At 38.8% G+C, this 22255-nt stretch overlaps 1 protein-coding gene across 4 annotated transcripts in view; it reads left to right on the top strand.

Moving 5' to 3' along the window:
• Positions 1-22255, top strand: part of grik2 (glutamate receptor, ionotropic, kainate 2) — a 120899-nt gene that overhangs the window by 1470 nt on the left and 97174 nt on the right. For all 4 annotated transcript variants that reach the window (XM_081696218.1, XM_027015447.3, XM_027015464.3 and 1 more), the window contains exon 2: positions 1458-1834. In XM_081696218.1, coding sequence (XP_081552344.1) covers positions 1717-1834 — 118 coding nt within the window. In that variant the 5' untranslated portion in view covers positions 1458-1716. The remainder of the gene's footprint in view (positions 1-1457; positions 1835-22255) is intronic.

Genomic DNA, 22255 nt, shown 5'->3' with positions numbered 1-22255 from the left:
ATACATCGGCTATTCGCTGAATACATTTAAATGATGGCATATATATATATATATATATATATATATATATATATATATATATATATATATATATATATATATATATAGAGAGAGAGAGAGAGAGAGAGAGAGAGAGAGAGAGAGAGAGAGTCAGAGAGAGAGAGAGAGAGAGAGACCATTGGTCAAAAAATCTTTTTAAAAAAATAAACAAAACAAAACTGGTCTTGTGCAGGCCGCTGTCGCTGACCATGGTCCTGAAACTACAATTTCGTTGCAAGCGCAGGGACTCCAGTTATTCCATTTTAGGCTACATTAAAGTTTTTGGTAATTCCTACACCCAAGAGCATCAACATCTCTAATGTTAAATACAATACTGAATATGCTTCTTTTGTGTTAAAGTGAACGCCTGCCGCGGGAAATTTGTTTATCTGCTAACCCAGGCCTACAGTAGAAAAATCTGAACTGTAGTGAACCACGGCAAAGGGTGAACATCTTAAGATATTCATGCATATTCCAGTAAAATTGTTAGGACATTATGTAAAAAAAAAAAAAGCACATAAAGTACTTGATATACTTAAAAAATACCTGGACATGGAGATGATAACATAAATTGAGTGTGATTACCAAGATAAAAGGCCAGGTGAATAATTGTCATCTAACAATCATAAAGGCATTGACTTTTTAAAACTCACTTAACATGAAGATAGTATAATGTAGCAAATTCAATACTTTAAAAACATACGAAAAACGTACGCTATTTAAACAAGCATTCGCAAAATCTGATTTTCTTTCGTTAATTATTATAGACTTACACCTTCCCGTATCTTACATTACATAACGTTATATGATAATGTAAAATGTTCTCTTGTCTTATACTCAATCAGCAATGAAGCATTTAAATTACAAAGTCACGGTATCTCTCTGTACAGATGCTTGACCGACGTCCTGTGATAGGAAGGCTGTAGAGCAAGCGCAGGAGTAAGATTGTGAACACCAAGACACTATTACAAACTGTTGACATTTTGGCACAGGTCGTCGTCATGATTATGGAGCTGTACTGGATTTGGGCTATCATCTAAAATCCAGAGATCGATTTTTACAGATTTACAACACGCAGAACACAGGATCAGCATCTGATGAGAAATTTGGGAAATTACCGAGAGCACTGGAAGCGACGAGCGACATGGGAGAAAAGATGTGCATTTCAGTGTAATTTATGGACCCGGATCGATATGTGGTCAGCGACACCAGTGAAACATGTCCAATGTCTCCGTTTTCTCGCTCAGGCTCTCGCGCTCACACTGATCTTGGCTCGACGTCAGAAGCTGCGCAGCAGTGCAGTAGAATGCTTGCATAGGCAGCCTGTGTTGATTTGAAAGGTTTTGCCTTGCGCGTTCAGTGATCTGCGACTCGAGCTGGATATCTAAACCCGTTTTCTTTTTGTTCCTCTCTTTCAGGCTGTCCGTGAATGGATTTCGTCTGGATTTCACCCGTCTAATATGGATGCTCTACCGCTCGCTGAGTCGGAAGGTTGTTTCTTGGCGCAGTGAGACGGACACGCAGAGCTTGCTAATGGATCTGGGAAGCGAATGCCCTCTTCCTCAGTGACCATGCCGTGATCTCACGCGTGGGCCGTCACCCTGTTAAACATCAAAATAATAAATTTTGGGGAGTCTTACGATCCAAGGGAATTAAATACTGTACATCACAGGCATCATGAAGATTACCTCCCCACTGATAACTCATGCGAAATTTAGGTGCTCTCTCAAGATTCTACTGCTGCTTCTATTATGTGTGGGATATTCTCGCGGAATGCCACACGTTTTAAGATTTGGTAAGAGCATCTTTTAAAGACTATTTTTTTTCCTTGACAATGGCGAGTTGTTGTGGACGCCATAGTTGTTTTCACTTTCCAGCTCACGTGTTGCTGTGACACTCTCAGTTACTATTAGTGTAACAGCCCGTGTTTACACGCCACATGCTCCCTAGGATAACTGTGACTGTCAAATGTGTTGGCTTTATTTATTTATTATTTTTATACAACAGATTAGGCTACATTAAGTAAGCATATGCTCATCTGAACTTTTGGCTTTGAACTAGCCGCAGAGTTGTTTCGTGGTATTCACGTATTCAAGACTTTTTAGAGTTGGGCAAAGATAAGCAAGGCACGTTTGTACACGCGCGAAATGCTCTTCTCGCAGTAGGTTATTGTTGACTGTTACTGTCCTGTATATGGCACTGGTACGCATTCTTGTGACGTGTCCTATAGCACTGCAGATAATGACTTCTCAAAAGGAACTATAAAAGCATAGACTATCTGTATCTGTTAGTCTATAGAATTAGCGCCAACTATTTAAAAATGTTTTTAATTGCTGGCAGTAGTCTGCGTTGTCATGATTTACTGTTTTGTGTAATGGAACGTTTTGTACATAAGAGTACTTTGTTACAGAACCACAGGAAGGAAGACGTCCTTGGTTTTAAACGCAGTCGCTTTCTGCTTGCATGTTGCTATTAGCAACCGTTTAAGGGATGCTTTATTCGTGCATGTCTAAGCTCACCCTTACCTCTATAACACAGAAACACCCTGGAAGTTAGTGTACTTCTGGTTAAGAAAAATGTGTATTCTGTATTTCTGAAATAATTACTTATTATTTCAGATGGAAGCTATGGTTAGCTACCCAGACAGAGGAGAGGTTCAGAAGGGCACTTTGCAAACATCAAGCGTAGACTAATATCAGCTGCTGTAATGCACCATGCTGCTGCTGTTAGAGGTGGAAATGTCTGAAGTTCACCTTTTTGTTTCAGTCAATGCGATCAGTTTTATGTCAAATACACCTGGGAGAATCACACAGCCCAGGCTGCACTTTTCTTTAATAATGTGCAGGGTATAAAAGGTTTCCTGATATCAAGAAGTGCTTATTTAAAACACTCACACCATGTACAAGAATCTAATTTTCAAATGGCTTTTGCCTCAAAGGGGTTTTACCCTTTTCACAGTGGCACAGATCAGTAGCTTTAGTCTAATTTAGTCTAATTTCCTTTTTGAATGCAAGAAGTTAGATGAGAAAACAACACACATATTTTAAAGGTGTTATAACACAACATAAAGTAGGCCTATATAAACTGTTACATTCATGAAATAGGATGTTTTTGATATTACTCAGCTTTAATAGGACTACTAAGCTATCGAGAGATTCTTTGTATACTTCCTGCAAGAGAAACAAAAACTCGTTACAGAATAAGAGATTGCAATGTAGTCATTGTTTTGGCAACACAACTTCTATAGCAAGGTTTTCACGTCTAGGGCCTGTTTGCCATAGACACAACAAGCTCATTGTACTAAAACGGAAGCAGGGTGTTATCCAGTGTGTTTACAGGTGGATTACGGTAATCGGACAGAGCATTCCAGTATAGCCAACATCCTTTGCATTCTTAAGGAATAAGACCCAAATCTGCCTTTATGGAGCTTCAGACACCTTTTCTTTCTTATTAATTTAAACTTCAGATTGTAAAATAAATAAGATAAACATAAATTGAAATAGAGCTGTGGCACTGATCTGGTGAAGTATAGCTCCTGTTAGTACAGTTGGTAGCTGAGATGAATGGAGTCATTGAGGACCACAAATTGAAGCAACTCACATAGATGGAATAAATTATTTCAATAAAACTGACCAAGTAGGAGCATAGCTGCTGCCTTTTGCAAATGTCATCAGATTCCAGTTCCCATCAGGAACCAGCTGACAGGGACAACATCTAGCAACCCCTGTCATACAGACACACATGATACATAGACGAATTTGACCATCTACCTTTTAGAAGAAAGCAACTCATATATGGGTTAGATGACCCACTTTTTTAATCTATTCGGTTATTAAACGGTTTTCCAACCAGTTATGCTAATATTGTTACCTGACAGAACAATGTGTACAATCCCTACCCCAAACCCGGCTTGTAAATAAGATTTATAAAGAGTGAAAGCTGCTTAGAGACAATGCATGGATAAGCGGCTCATTGAGCAATGATCTCAGGTCTAAAATCAGGATGATAAGTGGGAGTGTCTATATTTCACAAACTAATGTCTCAGTTAATCTGCTTACCCTGGTAAATCATGTTACAGTAAGACAGCATCACTCAGTCATTGAGATAAAGATTCTATTTTTTGGCCAGACCATGTTAAATGCTTCCTTACATTAATTAAGATACACATAAGATAAAAAATTAAGACAGTACAAAATGCATGTAGTGCACTATTAGAATTGTAACACCTGTCCCATTTTAATAATACTTACTACAAATATAATAACTGCTGTAAAGTTTATTGGCAATAGATTACTTTTGACAGACGCATGTCTTTGAAATGATGGAGAAAGCCAAATTGTTTCTGCTTAGTTGTCTATCCTCTGTGGTGCAGACCATTCGCTTGGAACTACACTGACCTAGTGACCTTCCCTCTGCTTCTACCACAGATCAATTACCTTTTGTTTTGACCTGTTTGTGTGTGTTTGTGTGCTTGGGTGCTTTGGTGTGAAGCAGCATTTGCATTGTCCTCAGAACACAGAGTGAAGGCAAGTTCTCTCATTTCATATGTCAAAACGGCCAGTCACCTGTACAGACTTGCCTACACATAGCTGCTATAATGTCATAAGGTGTGTTGGCTTTGGCCAAACATATGATGAAGCTTATAAAAACAGATTGTGATTTTGATTACATTTTTCTATAGACGTAAAAGTATGCAGCACTGGAAGCTGATTTCTTGGAATTGGAAATATCCAAAGTAGTGTGCTGGCTCTTGGTTATACATAGATTTAAAGGGTCACTGAAAATACATATGGGAAACAGTGGTCTGCCGAGACTAACTGATGAGATAAACTCATTGAGTGGATGGCACTGAGTAGATATTGTGACATTTGGCAATATCTTGGAATGCTTATGATATGTTAGCAGAGGATCTCTGTGTGTGTGTTTTTTAAGAATAATTTACCGAAGTCTATTTTATAAATTACATAACCACCCAGTTTCCCCAGTGCTTTATATTCCCAATAGTGGCTGCCCCACCCTTCATATTTTTCTCTTCAGAATTATCTACTGCTTTCTTTGCCCTATGCAATCTCCATACTTTTTCTTTTGGTCTCCATGTACTGGCTTTCTTTACATTATCTGTTCGTGCAATTTTTTAAAGAGGGAAAATAAATTTTGGAAATATTTCAGTTAATTGACTTTATGCTGCTTAGTGCTTCCAGCCTGATTTATCAGCTCTCTCAGAGACTGTAGCATCTGAGGTTTTTTTTTGTGTGTGTGGATATTACACAGTGTCCTGGCCTGGAGCCAGAAGACTGAGTAAATATATTTAAATCATCACTACACTGCTTAAAATATTCATGTTTCACTCACAGCTAGCTACAGAAATGTAAAACTATACCCCACTTATGAATCAGTTTCATGCTTAAAAATATATGTTTTCATTTTTTGAGAATAAAATACAGCAATTGGTACTGGTATTTTAAATGACATGCACAAAGAGGGAGAGACATGCACAAAGAAGGAGAGAGAATGCTAGAGGGAGAGGAGGGGTGACACACCCATACCCAGACAAACAGACAGACAGACAGACAGATAGAATTAGAATTAGCAACAGAGGGAAGGGAATGCACAGATGGTGAGAAAGTTCCTGGGTTGCAGTAGAGTTCACAGAGTTCTGATAATGATAGATTTGTCAATGGTAAGGAATGTACTTTTTTCAAACACTGTAATGATTTGATGCATTAAGTGATTTTATATTAATCACATGATTATTTCAATACAAGGCTACCTTCTCAGGTTTAAACTGGACTAAACCTCACACTGATTGTCTTAGACATTAATCATGCCTATTAGCTGCTGGGTTAACAGTGGCATGGTCACTGTGGCTACTGGTTGATTAGTTACCAGAGTAGCAGGTTCTCAGTGGGCATAAGTTCTTTCCCGTAGGCTGGGAAATTATAGAAAGAATGCAGACTTGCTGAATGACTGCAGACTGAAACATCCCTGCTCTTCCTTTGATCTTACCAATAGTTAACCTCAAATTGTTCTTGGGATGCTTTAACATAAGACTCTTGTTACTTCTCTTACCTTCTCCCATAGTGCTTGCTTGTAAACCAATATGCATTCGATGCACTTTTAAAAAAGATTCAAAATCACATTCTGTTGTAGCCTTTGAAGGACAGCCACTGGAATTAATTGAATTTTGAAATGGCATATGACATTTCAGTGATGTCATGGTAAAATGTAGTATTTGTTGAGATTTTTCATTATCCTTAGGGTTCAGATTTGAATTTTTCATTTTGTTCTTCCTTACTTTTTTCTTTCTTTGTTTCTTTCTAACACTGCTTACCTCATTTCTTTCAGCCTACATTACATCATGAAATATACATCCCATACATAGGACTCACTGAAATTTCTTCTCAGGATGTTAGTTTTCTCAGGACTATGTTAGATTTCTCATGTCTATGTCGGTTTTCTCAGTACCGTTCGGTTTCCCATGACATTGTTTTCTCAGGACTATTTTAGCTTTCTTAGTCTCATTCCCACTGGCAGTTACATTGATTAAATTCACAGCATGAACTGTATCTTATTGACCATTAGGCATGTTATGATTTACTCAGGAGATAATGTTATTGATATCCCAATGTGGGATTCATCATACATTATTTCCACAGTATATTATTCCTAAAGGGAAATTCATAAATGCAGGCTAATCTGATTTTCATATTCAGAAAACTTAGCCAATCAAAACAGATTCGATTAAATCTATATCTTAATTTCAAGAATTTGTGTGTTTCCGTACCGTTTCCTTTGCTTGGGATTGGCAGAAAGTATAGATTTGAAATACATGGAGAAATTATGGAAAAGGCTATATGTCTGAAATATGGCTGAAATAAAGACAGATTACTGCAAGGCATGATCCAAACAGGTTGTGGAAGTTCCAACATGGAGGACCCATGGTAAATTGTTAGAACACACATTCAGGACAAAGCAATTGCTTTCTGGAAATACTTTGTGTTTATAGTAGGCTACAAGACCAGTAGAACATCTCAACAGTTTTAATGCAACTGGTATCATTCCGTTTATTATTGTTTTCAAGAGCTCTACGATTTGGGCCAGATGTGGAAGTCTGCTTACTCAGACATAATGTACTCATACAATTTGGAGATTACCAATATTGCAAATTATGAAACATGAACTAGCTATTTGAAGACTGTAGTTAAAGCTAGGCCTGCTTCTGTTTAACATTTTGTTAGTTTTATCATTTTAACCTTTATCAGCCTCTTTATAAATTGAATTTATTAAAGTGACAGTTGCAAGTAAATAGATATGTATTTATTGTAGGCTTCATTCACCAAACTTCACTATGATTCTATGATTAAAGCTAAATGGAAAAATACCAGTCTTGGGGGTGGGGGGGAGCAAAACTTTTTGTTTTTTTACATAAAACTTCAAAATAATAAATAATATTGGGTCAGTTAACCTTTGAATGAATGCCTCAATGAGGTTAGTATTGCTTTAGTCCAAGTTTTAAACTCATCTTATATCAAACTCAGCTTATATCAATATCGATATCATACACTGGCTGGAGTTAGATTTTCGGTGAATTACTGTACTTTGTTGTCCTTGCATTTGTTCAAATGAGTGAAAAAGATGTAACTTAGACCTTTGTGGAGTTTTTATGGAGTTTTTGTAGAGTAAATGGTGTGTGTGAGCAAGCAGTGTTTGCAGTTTGGCCAGCACAGCGTACAGAGTAGTAAGGTGTGAGGAGGGAGGAGAAGCGGTACGAGGTCTTGGCCCCCACATCACTCTGCCATGGGGCATCTCTGAGTCAATAACTCATTTGCAGGGTTATGAATTAGAATGATCTGGCTCAGGGGAAAGTAGAATTCACCTATCCTGCCCCTCATCCCAAAAGAAACCTGAATAATAATCTACTCTGAAAAAACGTCAAAGTGGAATACAAGGTTGAACTAGATAGATATGATAACTGTGTGTCTCTATTACTTCGTCTGGTGCACCAATTGCGTATGTTTCTGTTGATTTCCACATCTGTAATTTCGTTTTAGATTGGTTTGAATTTTTAGAATGATAGCTATTGTTTTGGGAACAGGGAATAGAAAGCGCTGGTTAAGACTAGGTTGTAAGGGTTCCTTTTGCAAGTGAGGTGTTTCAGAGTACTTTTCCAGCTGTGTGTGTGTGGGGGTGACTTGTGCATATGTGTGCATGTGTGTGTGCCCATGCATAATCGTGTGCCTTTGTGCTCCTCTACATCTGACCTCCTTCTGTATGGCTTATTCACTGAGAGAAAATCTTTAATCCTTTCTTTATTTTCCTCATCCTCCTTTTCTCTCTCCGACTCTCTTCTTCCTCTGCAGTTATCAGCCGACAGAACCCAATCGATTGCGGTGTCGAGCCGTCTGTTTGCCACCTCCTGTTCCCTCCCTCTGAAACAGAATCATTACCGCCTCTCTCCAGCTGATGGAAGAGAGGTCAGGGTACTTATTAAACGCCCGCTCCACTGGGCCAACCACTACCCACTGACATTTTCAGCAAATTTTTCCATAACAATATGACAGGGAGAGGAGCAGAGAAGGAAGAAAAAGAGAAGGGGAGGCTTTGGGAGGGGAGCCGCCACCGTAGCAGAGGTGCTCTGGACTCCTTGGCCATATGGCCTGGTCTGGGATACCCTCGGGCTGGCTTTGCCCTTTGTGAGGGTCTCCACGGGAAACTCTTACACTGGTGGTGCTCACACAAGGTTGGACAAATGTGGGCAGGTCAGCATTCAGGTCCATCACTCCACTCAGCTGGAATGCTTGCACTGTGTCTCACGCTGCCTTACTCATGGCCATGAGCAAGGAGGGTCAGCAGCATGGTGCATGTAGATGTGTGTGTTGTTCTTGGTAGCTTTCTTCAGTCCCTGGAAAAGGGCAGTGATGACTCGTGGTAGCTTTGTTTCTCTTTCCTGAAGGTAACCCACTAGCTCCTCAATGTAACTTAACGAAATGCTTTCGCCTACTGAGAAATAAGTTATACTTAAAAAAAACCACAAATATTTGGCAACAATAATGAGTACAAACTCATATCATCAAATCTTTAAATTGTAAAAAATATTAAATGAGAAAGGATCATAAAGTGACACACTGATGGTATTATTCTCAATGTAGTTGAACTGAATTGTGCTTAAAGGCTAAGCACCAGCTAATATGAAAGTGTTAAATACATAAATACAGTGAAAGCTGAGTTTCTAATTCGCAATGATCAATATCGGTGTGCATGGATGTAAACATGCTAAGTGCAATTACTTCGCCCATTTTAGTTGACATTAGCCAGCCTTGTTAGCTAGCTAGGTTAGTACCTAACTGACTAATTTGCTAATCTTGGTGGTTTAAACGACACTAGGCTTAAACAACGCCATGTAGTTGTATTGCAGCTAGTTATAGAGTATTTTATGAATGAGAATTTGATGTAGATCGCTTTTACAATAACCATCACTGAACATTTGCGTTTAGCCAGCTAGCTACTGTCATTAATATCTGAGTGTGAACTTTCTAATGTTCGATATTTAGTGTTACAGTTCCCATAATGATCCAGCATATTTCCAAATACAAGTGGTTAACACTTGGTCAATTTATTTCTGTTTTTTCAAAGTACAAGCAGTAGAAATTCACTGAAGTCAGCCACGCAGAAGAGAAGGTTATGATAATGCATACAAGGCTAGACACATAGACACATTAGGCCACTAAAGCAAATGCATTAGGTTAGCTAGCTACCGTAACTAAGACGTTGATTATTGGCAAAAGGGGCACTGCTATCTTAAATAGTTAGTTGGCTAAAGCTAGAAAATTTGAAAATATAACCAGTAGCTAGCTAACGCTATCTAATCAAATGCCCCTTCTGTAAATAACTGTTAATAGACTAGATTACTTTTAGTAATACTTTTTACTTTTAGGGTCTGTTTTCAGTATAATGGCTAATATAAAAGGTTTTTACCAGTTGGAATTCCCAATTCAGACGACTGGGTCAGATTGTTCATTGCTATCTGGTGCAGCTTCTTCCATCTCTGGCTCAACTCTAAATGGTAAATTTCACTGTTAGGATATACAGTCACCTCTACTGTTACTGCAGATTCATAACCATCATCAAATTAAAAAATATCTTAAGAATATCTTCGCAGTCCAAGTCAGTCATAATGGTGTTTCGGGTACCATTATGGGGCAGTGGTAGCTCAGTGGTTGAGGTACTTGATTTGTAATTGAAAGGTTGCTGGTTTAAGCCCAACTACTGCCAAGTTGTCACAGTTGGGCCCCTAAGCAAGGCCCTTAACCCTCAAGTTGTACTCAGTCATAATTGTAAGATGCTTTGGATAAAAGTGTCAAGTTAAATGTGATTGTTGTGCACCAGTGATGTCAAGTTTCTGGAGACGTTGGTTTTTATGTCACTTTGTTTGAATTTGTCATTTAAAAAAATATTTATTCATATTTATATTTTTCAGTAGCTAAGATGGTGTGAAATCTTCAGGGAGGTTCATTAGATGGTGCTTAGCCTTTAACGTTTTTGTTCCTGCTAGAGTGTGTGTATATGTGTGTCTGTGGGTGTAGTTGTGTATTAGTTGTATTAGTGTTCACTGTTGATGGGTGGGTGAAAGTGTGCGGTAGGTGTGTTTATGTATGTGCATCTTCCTGTGCAGCAGACACTTATCAAGTCTTCTTGAACTCCCATGGTCCCATGCTCCTATCTGATTTCCCTGGGAGCCCATGGAGAATGCTATCAGACTGAGAGAGGCAGAACTCAATATAACTCCTCAGGGGCTGGGAAGAATCTGGGGATTGAATGCTGTCTCTCTCTCTCTCTCTCTCTCTCTCTCTCTCTTTCTCTCTCTCTCTCTCTCTCTCTCTCTCTCTGTGTGTGTTTGTGTGTGTGTGTGTGTGTGAGAGAGAGAGAGAGAGAGAGAGAAAAAGAAAGAAAAGAAAGAAAGAATAAATATGTGTGTGTACAGGGGATCGCACTACCTTTACCAAAAGGGAGAGGTCGAGCTTTGATTTCCCCTGATGTCACAATCAGGCCTCATCAGTCCTTTGGAAAAAGAGAGAGATAGTAGGATAGAGAAAGGAAGGGTAAGATAAAGAAAACAAGAAAGGATGAGGGAGTGCAAAGGAGAGAGAAAAAAGACAGAGATAAAAGAGAAATAAATAAAGGCTGTTTCCCTTGAATTAAACATGATCCTAAAATGCACTGAGAGGTGACACGGTCTCCTCTCTTCATTCCTTTTTGGCTCGAGAGCACACAGGCAGTTTAGATGCCTTGAGTGCTTAAGATTACCGAGAAATAGTGGTGTGTGTTGTGTAGGAGTGTGTGCGGAGTGTTGAAGTGTGTGCAGTGGAGGTGAATAGCGTTGGGGGAATGTAAATAAGTGGTGTGCACTGGTGGGAATATGGCAGACGACGTGCAGAAAGATTAGATCACAGTTTCTGGGGAAGGCCTCTTGATGATTTAGGAAACACATCTTCACGTGTGGATAAAAGGGCCTGCTGTGTCATATGGACTAATCTGAACAAGCACTGGAACACAAAAAAAAGAGGGATTGGGAAAAGTACCAGTAAAAGGTTATTTGTTGTTGTTGCCTCTTTCTTTTTATTTTGTGTGAACTAAATTATAAAAGGAGATGAATATATGTTGTAGGCACAAAGTCAAAGCTGATGAATTACTCAAAATAGCTAAATTGTTATTTGTTCAACATAAAGGCTTTGACCTATCTTTGGAGCTGATATGAGGAGACATAATTAGTCTTTGTTCTGTTTCAAGAGACATGCTTGTCATTGTGTTTAGAATGCCTTTTCTAGCCCCAAGTCAATTGTGCAGTGTTTCTGAGGTGGCATAATATTCTGTGTTTTTGATCGATCCATTATCATCCATTTTTGCACTAAAGTGTCTGAAATCTAAAACACTCATCAACATCTGCACATCACATCCACTGTTATGAATATTACTGTGCTTTAAATTTGAAGTGAATTGTAACAATAAACCTTTGTAGGCCTTGCTCTCTTATATATGGTATGGTGAGCCCCCTCTCATCTCTCACCTGATGGTTCACCTTTGGTTTCTTGCTACTGGTAAATGAGTGTGACACAATGTTACACACAGGTCACCACACCCGGGAGCCTGCTCAGCTCATTATGACAAGGGTGGCGACACTTCCTACATAATTCAACCACCAGCTAGTAAGCCCTGAGCAGGAGTCTGTCTGTATCTCTCGCTTTCTTTCCCTTTCTTTCTCACTGACCCATAGCCTCTTGCTCTGTCATTCTCTCTCTTTCATACACATACCCACACACTTATGCACACTCACTCTGTCTTTCTGTCTTTTTCTGTATCTTCCACATCAATCAGAACTGACTAAAACACAGCAAGTGCATGTTAAAGATGGACGGGGCACTCTTCAGTAAGACTGTAGACTATAGTATGCAATGACACCTTCAGAACTGAAGATTATAGTGTGTGTGTGTGTGTGTGTGTGTGTGTGGGGGGGGGGGGTGACAGGTATGGAATGCAGATTTCTAGTGTGCCTTTCCCTTATTGAGAGGTGAAAATAAGCAGCTTGATCCTGAGGGGAGCTACGGTATAACAACAGCAGTAAGAAAGAGAAAGAGATGAGAGAAAGAGAGAGAGAGAAAGAAAGCAAGCTCCATTAACTGACAGTGTTGTTTCTTTTTGTCCCTCCACCTATCTGATGCAATGCCAGTCAAAGCAGCAGTGGGTCTATGCAGGCCTATACTAGTACAGTGGAATAGCTGCAACTCTCCCTTTCTCAACTTCTCCACTGTCAGCTCTGTGAGCCAGGTTTCTATAGGCTGAGAGCACAAAAAAGAAAAAGAGGCTGAATTTTCTTTTAATAGCCCCTGCACTCTTGATGGAGTGTACTCAGCTTCACCTTGATTCCACGTAAGAGAGCATTCCCTGCTGTGCTGGCAACCCGTTCACAAGATCTAAGGAAAAAAGACAGAGAGAGGGCACATTAATATTATTAAATCCCCCCCCCCCCCAGGTCCAGTACAAAGAGGTAGAACTTATCTGCAGTCCTGATGATTGCATACTAGCCTGCGTGTGCAATCATAATAGAGTGTATAATAGAGTGTGAGTTAATTTTATGTGATATTAAGTACCCTTTGGTGACGCATATGTTCATGACAATAAAAGGTAACCAGCGGCTGTAGAACCAACTCTTTCTCCATGTCCACAGGGCAAAAATCAACCAAGACTTCCTCTACCTTTGTACGCTTGACCTGTCAAATTCACAAGACAAGTGGATCGATGTAGAATGTCCAAGTGTCACTAAATCAAATTACTTTTGCCTGATTTCTCCCCAAGGGCTGAGAACAAAACTAGAGCTTAAATTCCAAATCTGCCCTATGCGGTCAAATGAACCTTTTCTGGACATTTTCAAAAACTTCATTCAAGCAAATACAGGAACAGTATTGTGTCTTGTCAGCCAAGGTTGTCTGAGTATGTTGCTTGTATCTGAATAAATGTCTCCCGATGCTTCTCTTTACCTCCTTGTGTATTTCCTATCACTTTCCTTCTTCCTCTTGTCATCTAGACTGATTATTCTTTCTTTTCAACTTCAGCTTGTCTGCTGTAGATATTAAGTGGTGTCTCTTCTCCAAATCAACTTTATAGTGCACAACATATTTTTCAGTCTGTAGGAACCACACCATTCATTACACTAACATGGCTCTTTTGCTTCTACTCTGGTTAAAAGTTACCCATCATCAAACAGGTGAGCAAAATCTTCCCAGAGTCTTTATATTTTCAGGAATCAAATCTAATTTCAGAGGCAAATGATCAGTTGGACAAAGCGGAGATTGATTAGTCATCAGGATGGAGATGAGGGCTTTGTGTAGTCCTGTTCTGCACTTTGAGCAAAAATCTCTTGCTTCAGAGTCTCCTGCATAGCCTAAATCTTTTCCCCAAGAGACAAAAAATTGGAACGATCTGTAAGAAATGCCATTCTTACTAACAGTGGCCAAAGATGGATTCTGGCAACTGTCTTACTTGCTTATGCAATATATGGCTTAGGCTGAGTTCACAATGAAATGCTGACTCAAACAGTCTCTATCTTCTGCCTTCAGGAGAAAGTAATGATTAGTTCAAGTCCAGAGACTCAGGAAAGACACTGATATTTCATTGTCAACTGTTTAGCTTGCCTGGAAAGAGCAGCATTCCAGTGCAACATCTGTCTGTCAACACCACACTGAAAACATGGAAATGGAAAAGGCAGTCAGTAGATTAGGCAGGATTGTTCAGCAGGATGGCTAACCTACTTAAGATGTGAACTCATTTAATTTGGACTTTGGAGAACTTTGCAACTCTTCTGTGTCACTGATGCTGCAGTATTTCAGGTTTTTTTTAAAGGTGGCATATACCTCTTTTCCACAAGTTAACACAATTCCCCGTGGCATGCTTTGGTGAAAATATCTTAAGTATCAAACACCACAGCACCTTTCTCACCCTGTCTAAACAGCTCTATTCAGAAAGACTGGTTTAAGTGCCTGTTCCTTTAAATGATAAGACATATATGCAGCCATATATGTTTAAACAAGTGTCAAACCCTGAGCAAGAAGAGGCTCCTGAGAATCTAGGATACAACAGGACATTTCTGAATGGTTAGTTATTAAGTAATGCTTCCTGTCTATAAATCTGCATATACAGTTCAGCAGACAGCAAGTGAGATGTACCTATGGATCCAAAAAAATTTGTGATTGCATTGCTGCAGCTACAATACTCAGTTACATCTGAGATCAGGATTCTGCTTATTCGAGCAGTGACACTCGCTAACATAAATAGTATATACAAATTACAGATGTACATAAAGCACATTTTCCACAAGCAACGCATGCTAATCTTGTTAACACCTAATTATCTGAATGGATCACAGCTGTAACTTGAATGCAAGCCAGCTACATGCGGGACAGAGATGGGGGTGGGATGGGGTGTGGGACAGAGGGGCAGGGTGAAATGGCATCAGTGATTCATAACAAGTCATAAACTTCTTGTGGATCTCTAGAAAATCAGCAGGAGGAAGCACTCTGGAGACATCTACAGCCATTCTCTCATTTCACTTTTACATAATATAGGTGGTGATAAGATGAAGTTCAACTTACAGACATTCAACTAACAAACTAATAGCGTTAATATTATTGTGGATCCTGCAGCAAGTAACGACAGTAATGATCTAATATATTACTTCAGCTGTTAGCATTAGCTAGTACTAAATAGCCAAAAAACATGGTATAATTATTTTTTAAATACTTACAATTATTTTGTCTGTTTTGCCATAGATGGTATTGATGGTATTGACAGATGGTATTGATGGTATTGATCTTTCATTTAGGAAAAGTTTAGTTGCCAGTCCTGCATACTGAACCAGGTTGGGACAGCAGCCAGGCACAAAGTAGTTAAGACATGAGTACAAGTTTATGCCGTCTGTAGCTGGGAGATTGCCATCAAAACTAAACTTTATCCACTCAGCTCTTCTGTCCTCATTGGCTGGGAACTGATGTAGTGATTTGTGCTCGTCTGTGCAGCCAATAACAGAGCAGTTCCTGTGCTTAGCTCTTAGCTTTGACATAATGCTAGCACATCTAGCAATTATGAGAAAAAATTATGCACCTTCACAAAGGTAGCTCTTAAGATGTGGGTGGAGATATTCAGATGGAGGTGGTATAATTCTAATGAACTTGCACCTGACGTAGGAAGGGGAACGACATCTGAAGGACAGTTGTGCAGAAAAAAATTAATTGTCTTTGGAGAGTTTGTGAACAACACAGATGAGACACATAACACTTTTTACAGCTCACAAAATACACTCAGAATGTTGAGATATAAAACATACCATTATTTAAGTACAAGCTAATAGAAATATGTAATGGTCAGTTCCTTTGAATGACTTCAACAGGATAAGTAATGTAGCTTTTAACTGTTTTTTAAAGTAGATTGTATATCATTTTAGGAGTATTTTATATAAAAAAGACTTGCAATCTTTCTCTCTCTCTCACACACACACACACACACACACACACACACACACACACACACACACACGCATACACGCACGCACGCACGCACACACTAGATGTGCTAGTTTAACATGACTACCATTCATTACAGTTATGACCGAAGCAGATTACTGTGCCAGTTGTCTGCCAAAGCCTCTCCGTAAAGGACACCAACAAACATGAAGAGTTTTAATATTAGAAAGACTTTACGTTTACACAAAGGCAATGAGTCCAGACTTTTGTAGAAATGAAACTACATTGAAGCACTAAGAAAAATGTACTATTCTCTGTCTGATTCATGAAACAGTCATACTACATTGAATGCTCTATATTTAGCCAATAAAATCAAAGCATTAAAGAGACACCAAAGATGGGCAATGGAGAACAGAAATTTTATAGGAATACTGGTTGAAAGGTGTAAAGGTACAAAGCTGTACTTTTTAGTGGGCTCAAAATAGGGCATGCTATGAGTGCATGTGAAAATGTAAATTAAAATTAACATGGAAAAAATAAATCTCTCAAGTGTTTAAAATCCTAAATTACTTGTCTATTTACACTCAATAGTTAATTAAAGACCTAATTAGCTAATGAACAACCAATCCAGTGAAATTCCAACTCACATCGACCAGACAATTACTATATTGCCTAGGCCTATATCAACAATTTCAAACTAAATTAGCCCCTTGATATTCTAGTGCTAAGATTCTGATATGTGATTATTACTTTTGTTATTTTCATTTTCTATTTTTGCTGTTACCAATGATGTTATTGATGCTAATGATAATGATGAATAATGAACAAATCAGAGCATTTTCAGGTCAAAATGTTAAATTTACACATTCTTTGCCCAGATGTTGTTTGATTATACAGATATGACAAAGACGACGCTGAGGAATAGCAACAATTTTGTCATATTATATAGGACATATAGGTCATATTATGTCTAGGCTGTTTCCAATCGTAAATATTTGACTGTATTCAGGGTTGGATGAATAATGGCCAGAGTCTGCGTAGAGCCTGAGGATGAAGGAGACTGCTGATAGGACTGATACTGCAGCAGTGTCCTCTAATGAGACATGGGAGAGCAGCAGGAAGTGGAGAGGTCCCCCCAGCCACTTCTCATTATAAAAGAGAGACCTTTCTTTGATGATTTTCTTTGTTCTTGCATCTGATGGCTCCAGTATATACTGTAATCATTCTGTAATCGTTCTGATAATTTTGAACAATATAGATCAATGAGCTAACCTAAAAGCCCTTACATGGAAACCCCCCCCCCCCCCCCCCGGTAAAAAAAAAAAAAAGAACAAAAACACCAGCCTCAGCCATCTAGGAAGAACAGTATGCTAAACTCAGAGAGTATGCGAGAGGGGACAGTGCTGCAGAGGAGGTGCTGAGGAAGAAGAAAGGAGGAAATTAAACAGAGGAGGGGAGAAAAGAGGTGGCTATCATCATCCCACACTCCCTGGAAGTTGTAATCACCTCCATTCTCCGATATTGCAACCTGAGTTTAGGGAATGGCACCATTTCATTTGCAGAGGGCAGTGACGTGCACGGTAAGAAAATGCAGATAGAGATAGGAGTGAAGATGGGCGAGGGAAGCTTTTTCCAGTCTGTTGGCGCCTAATAACACTGCAGTGTTTGTAAGGCTTTTCACATTTTCTATTTAAATTGGTTACATGTCAGCATTAATAATATTTAGCTCTCTCTCCAGTGGTGGAGAGATTTATTCAGTCATACCATATTTCAAGAAATCCCAAGAATCCCAGGAACTCAGATTTCCAGGTTTCTTTTCTTAAAGACAGCAAAATGTTAAATATGTAGAAGTGTATACTTTTTGATTTAACTGTTGTTAGATGTTATAGCGCATTTGAATTGAGGTATTTCATATGCCTCAAAGATGTTTAAAACATATGGTGTGACTGGGAGTTAGAGATCATAATTCTCTCACATTATGACAGTTTGGGGAAAAGAATACTGTATGTCATTCATTACTTAGATGTATGGTTATAATGTTATAGTCGCACGTACCTTTTACTTATACTTTCTTCTTTTACTTATGCTTTATCAAAGTATTTCCAAAGTCTCTGTATCTCCTCTTGCTCTCACCTTGCTCTGGCCAAAATAATCATATAGCAAAGCTGTTAACCTCAATATACATGCTCTAGAGACACTTAGGTTTAATCTACACTCACTGGACACTTTTTTAGATACAAGTACAGATGTACAATTATAGACTGTAACCCATCTGTTGGCATACAGTTTGTCCGTCTTCCTCCTCCCCATATATCACTGGTCTGTCCGTGACCACAGGACCACCACTGGCCCCATGCTTTTTTGGGTGCTGGATCTTTCCAAAAATATCCAGACAACAGAGGGTCTGTGGTGAGATACGGACCACCGATGAAGCGCTAGATGAAAACAAATGGTGTATGGCAACAAACCTGACGTCTGGGAATCGCCACTCTGGGCTTGGAGATCTACTGCCTTGCTAAGTATAATTGTGACACAACTGGCTCTAGTATTCAAATTACTGAAGGCCTTGACTACCTGGATTAGATGTGTGAAATTGGGATTGAAACTAAGTAGTATGTTGCCAGGAATAAAGTAATAAACATATATGACAAAACAATACAAAGAATAATAAAATTGTATTTGTGCACATATTGTAGCTATTAATATTGATATTAATATTAATAGTTACTTTATGTTAAAGTGTTTTAGTATTAACTAGTTTTGAAAAAAAAAAAAGATTTGACCATTAAAGCACAGTGATGTCATATGGTATTTCATTTTTTGCTCCTATTTTCTTTTACATTTCTCTGACTTTTTAAAAAAGTTTGCATAACAACAATATATCTTTTTTTTCTGTGTAGATCTGACAATTGAGTTATGGAGAGATAAAATTGGATACAATGATTGGATAAAAGCTGTTCATTAAAATTTTAATGCAACAGGGTTTTTATTATTTTTTGATTCAAGAATGAGTAAAGAATATGAAAGAACACACCTAACTTTTAGAACTGAGTAAGCAAAACTGTGTGCATGAGTGCATGAGCTGTGGTTGGCGTGTTTAAGAGGGGCCGGTAGTGTGGGTTGGCACAGGTCTGTGGGACTCTTAACTCTTGTTCTGGAGCTAAGCGCCTATTTTGGCAGTAAAGTGTGTGCTCCATATGGCCTGGGCAGAACTCCTCTGAACCCATGCATTGCCTCATTTGCATTCTGTCCGCCACAGGAAATTAGCAGACCTCACACTTGTTTAAGCCTAATAAAAATCAGTTTAGAGAAAGCACTATGATGAGGTCACCATCTGTCACCTTCCTCCACCACTCTGTAAACCTGCCTGAACCCCTGAGGAAGAAGAGAATGCATTGCTTTCCACTACTGTGCTTTTCCAAATTCCCTCTGCAAATGTGAACATTTGCATACTCATGCTTGTATGGAGAGGACTGAGTATTATCCTTTGAGTAAAGCTCTCAGGAAAGACGGCAGAAAGGTCTAATCCACGGAGTCTAGTTATAGGGGCAGCGTGATGAAAACCCACTGACACTTCACAAGAGCTCTCTGTTTTAATATTGCATCCTAAATAGGAAAATTGCAAGAGGAAATTCTTTATGTAGGCTTGGAATAACTGAAATGATAAGGGGTGTCTGGATAGAATTGTCATATAGTCATTGTCATGAAAGCTATTTGTACATTGCATATTTATTTGATTCCAGTGAAATATTTGTAATCATCAGTCTAGATTTATTTCAGTTTTTAGGCAAATTTTTTTTGAAAACTTTAAAATTCCATATTATATATGTATCAAATATTATATTGCATGGTAAACCACTGTTTTGCTTGGAGTTCAGCACCAGAACAACAAGAACCTTGGGTACCCAAGGACACACCTAAAAGAAGACTAATGTGTAATACTCAGAGAGCCAAGCACACACACACACACACACACACACACGTGTGCGTATGCCCATACATGTACAGACACATATACCCCCCCCCCCCCACACACACACACATCTACACACACAAGCAAGCGTGGACACACACACATACACTGCACAGCAGGAGCTTTCTGATGCTTGATGCTGGGACATGAATATAGAATATATGTGTGGTAATGATTGTGAGCCTGCAGGTTTGTTCTCTTTTATACTTTCTACCTGCAGCCTGTCACTTAAGCTTGATATGGCATTTCATCTGCACTTCAGTGCACATTATGAATGTAGTATATAGACTCCAACTGGTAGAAGAGTCTCCACTGTGACACAACAAAATTCAGTTACAGTGTCCAGAGCCATGTTCATGCATCCCAATATTGTCAGAAAGAATTTAATTCACGACATTATCTTAATTTCACAGTGATGTGTACATATGAACTGAATATGAACTTGATTTCTTGAGATTAATCTGATAGGCTCGAAGTTGACTGGATTCACTGTACCTGAAACTGTAACAAAAGCAAACAAAGAAACAAACAAACCAATAAACAGAAGGAAATCTGGGAAATGTGATCGTGTTAGTGCTTTTATTATGGCTGGCATGAGCCAGAGTGATTGCCGGATGATGGGAGGGGACACCTTTGTTACTGTGTTTTTGTATAAACACTCCATTCAGCATTAAGTGCCCCTTCTGCAGATTACAGGCTTTAATGAAACCATGGGTTTTTATACCTGCAGAAGGTGGCTCATGGTATGTAGCACAGTGCAGCTACCCTTATCATGCTACTAACATTCAACCTCCCAAGCTTCTAGCCATGTTTAAAATGACTTCACTGATTTGTACAAATGTTATAATTGCTTAATGTATATATGCATTTATAATGATGATGATCATGATGATGATTATGATGATTATTGTTGATGATGTTAGTGACTTCAGAAAGTTAAAGGTGTGTGTCCAACACGTTGTTACTTTCCAACACTAAATAATGATTAGTGGGCATTTATAATGACAAAAATATATATTCAGGTATTACCCAAAACAAATTATGTGAATTTGTGTGAATTTAGGTTTTAGAAACAGAATAAATAATAATCATAAGCTAATTACAGGTATTAATAGCAGGTAAGAGATTAGAGGAGGCAATGCCAAAAGTTATTCACTCTTAATTCATCAAAACATGGAATATTCTGAATGGAAAACAGCCCATAGTAAATTAGCACTAGTGCATTCCTGGGATCCATTTACACATCCTTGAAAATTAAACATAGTTTTTAGATATGATAAGCCAACTGCAAACAAATACGCTGGACATGCTCGGTGCTATCACACTAACCTAATCACCGTTTCTCCTGCTGCCTACTAACATTTTATTTCTCTATATGTCTATGATATCAAAAAAGGAGTGCTGCTAGTTTATGACAAGAGTTCCAGGTAACAAATGTTTATTCTGCTGGAATATGAGCAAAAGTAATGGTAGCTTCAGCAGGTAGAGCTCTCCGTTTTGCACAACCTAATTGAGATGGAGCTTTGCACAGTGAACAGTTTGACATACAGAAATGACAGCCTTGCAAGGGATAGTGGGACTAATTAAGATGTCATTAGTGATAAAATGGGAAGTATCTATTGCATGGCTGAACCCAAACACTATAGCATTGTTCTCAGGTTAGCAAGTGTTACAAAAGACAATCACAGCACATGCTGCAGATGCTTCCAAGCAGTGCCCTCATTAACCTAGATACAGTGTAGCAGGAAGGAATGAGTATCTGATTATGGGTGCTCTTCTTGTTGCCCTGTGTTTCCACTGCTTATATTAACATCTTGAGACACCTCTGGCTTCTTAGAAAGCAATATGCCACTCGCCAAGCCTCATCAGGTGCACATTTTTGTCAGGAATTTGCTGTCTCTAAATGTGTCTTTCGCTGTCTGTTGGTCTTCCTGTCTGTCTGTTTCTCTCTGCCTCTGTCTCTCTCTCTACATGTCTTGCTGTTTGTCTCTCTCTCTCTGAACTGGCAATGTGCTGGGCTGGGGCTGTAATTACCTGCTGAATTATGAAGGCTATGTCGATATCAATGTCCTGCTCATTGACTCATGCCTCAGGCTTTCATGAGATACACTCAGGCAGGACAATGCTTTGTTTCTAGTGACTTTAAACACACTTGACACAGCAATGGCTCGATCTATTGACTCAATGTAAATTTGACACATTTGCACAAGACTTTTGACAGGACTTGTTCAAT

The sequence above is a fragment of the Electrophorus electricus genome, chromosome 14 (assembly GCF_041902795.1).
Source record: "Electrophorus electricus isolate QZ-2024a chromosome 14, ASM4190279v1, whole genome shotgun sequence".
Lineage (NCBI taxonomy): Eukaryota > Metazoa > Chordata > Actinopteri > Gymnotiformes > Gymnotidae > Electrophorus > Electrophorus electricus.
The sequence above is the reverse complement of the archived record's forward strand: the minus strand, read 5'-3'. Positions and strand labels throughout refer to the sequence as shown.